At 36.8% G+C, this 1,124-nt stretch overlaps 1 protein-coding gene across 1 annotated transcript in view; it reads left to right on the forward strand.

The window, feature by feature from the left end:
- LOC106883990 (uncharacterized) overlaps window positions 1-1,124 on the forward strand; it is a 7,076-nt gene that overhangs the window by 3,830 nt on the left and 2,122 nt on the right. The window contains exon 5 of the mRNA XM_052966767.1: window positions 6-663. Coding sequence (XP_052822727.1) covers window positions 6-663 — 658 coding nt within the window. The remainder of the gene's footprint in view (window positions 1-5; window positions 664-1,124) is intronic.

Raw genomic sequence — 1,124 nt, forward strand, 5'->3', positions numbered from 1 at the left:
ATAATATACCCCAAAATATCTCGTCTGGTAACTCTACTTGCCGAATTAAAAAGTGTTGTGGTCCCGCAGGAAGACTCAGTGTGCAAGCCAGTGGCATCAATTATTTTGGTAACTATGAAGAAATGGTGATAGTTGATCGTAGATTAGCTGTATCATCGGATATAGCCTACATTGGTATCAAAAGACCTGCAATAAACAGCAGTCTGGTATTTATGACAGTCTCAGAACAATGTGGAAGAATATGTCGTCCTTCTTGCTTAGTGCCGGGTTCAAATCCACCGAGGTACACAGAATGTATAGGTTTGTTGAACTTAACTCACAATGATGCTCATTTCTACGGCAAAACTCTGGCAGAAGCTTACATGAGAGTGTGGGATTATAAAAACCAGATACGACCGAAACTAAAACACGAGAATATACCAATCGTATTCCATTGTGATGACAGCCTGTGGCCATTTAGCACCACCAACTATACAACAACAACACCATCAATTTGGACAACAGCGTCAACACGTACCACAACTACTACTACTACTACTACTACCACTACCACTACTACAACTCCAACAACTACAACTACACCAACAACTACAACAACAACTACAACACCAACAACAACTACAGCACCAACAACAACAACAACTAGTAGAAATAGTAATGTCTGTAAGTATTTCATTTATCCACTCCTTTAGTAAACACATGTCTTTGTACGGATTATATTATAAAAAGCAGAAGTACCTATAACTTATTACTAGATCAGTAGGGTCACTTATTTTTTCTACTCAACAAGAGAAGCCATAGTCGACTTTGCCTTTAATCTGGGGTCGATGTTAATGATTAGTCTTTTTCTACACAATTTAAAGCCTTGTTTCCATAGTAGAAACGATCATTTTATATATATATATATATATATATATACATTATTATGATTGACCGTTGACTGAACACTATTCAATTTTTTTTCTCCGTGTTTTTCTCCTTGTCTCCGTATTCTTTCTGTTGAAGAGCGTAGCTCGAAACGTCAAAGACTTTCCGTATTCCCGAGCGTCATACTAATATATACTTTTGTTATTTACACCACCTGTCCTCGTCTGTTGTTATTTTTTGTATATTCTCCCATATAT

Source organism: Octopus bimaculoides, chromosome 3, assembly GCF_001194135.2.
Source record: "Octopus bimaculoides isolate UCB-OBI-ISO-001 chromosome 3, ASM119413v2, whole genome shotgun sequence".
Classification (NCBI taxonomy): domain Eukaryota; kingdom Metazoa; phylum Mollusca; class Cephalopoda; order Octopoda; family Octopodidae; genus Octopus; species Octopus bimaculoides.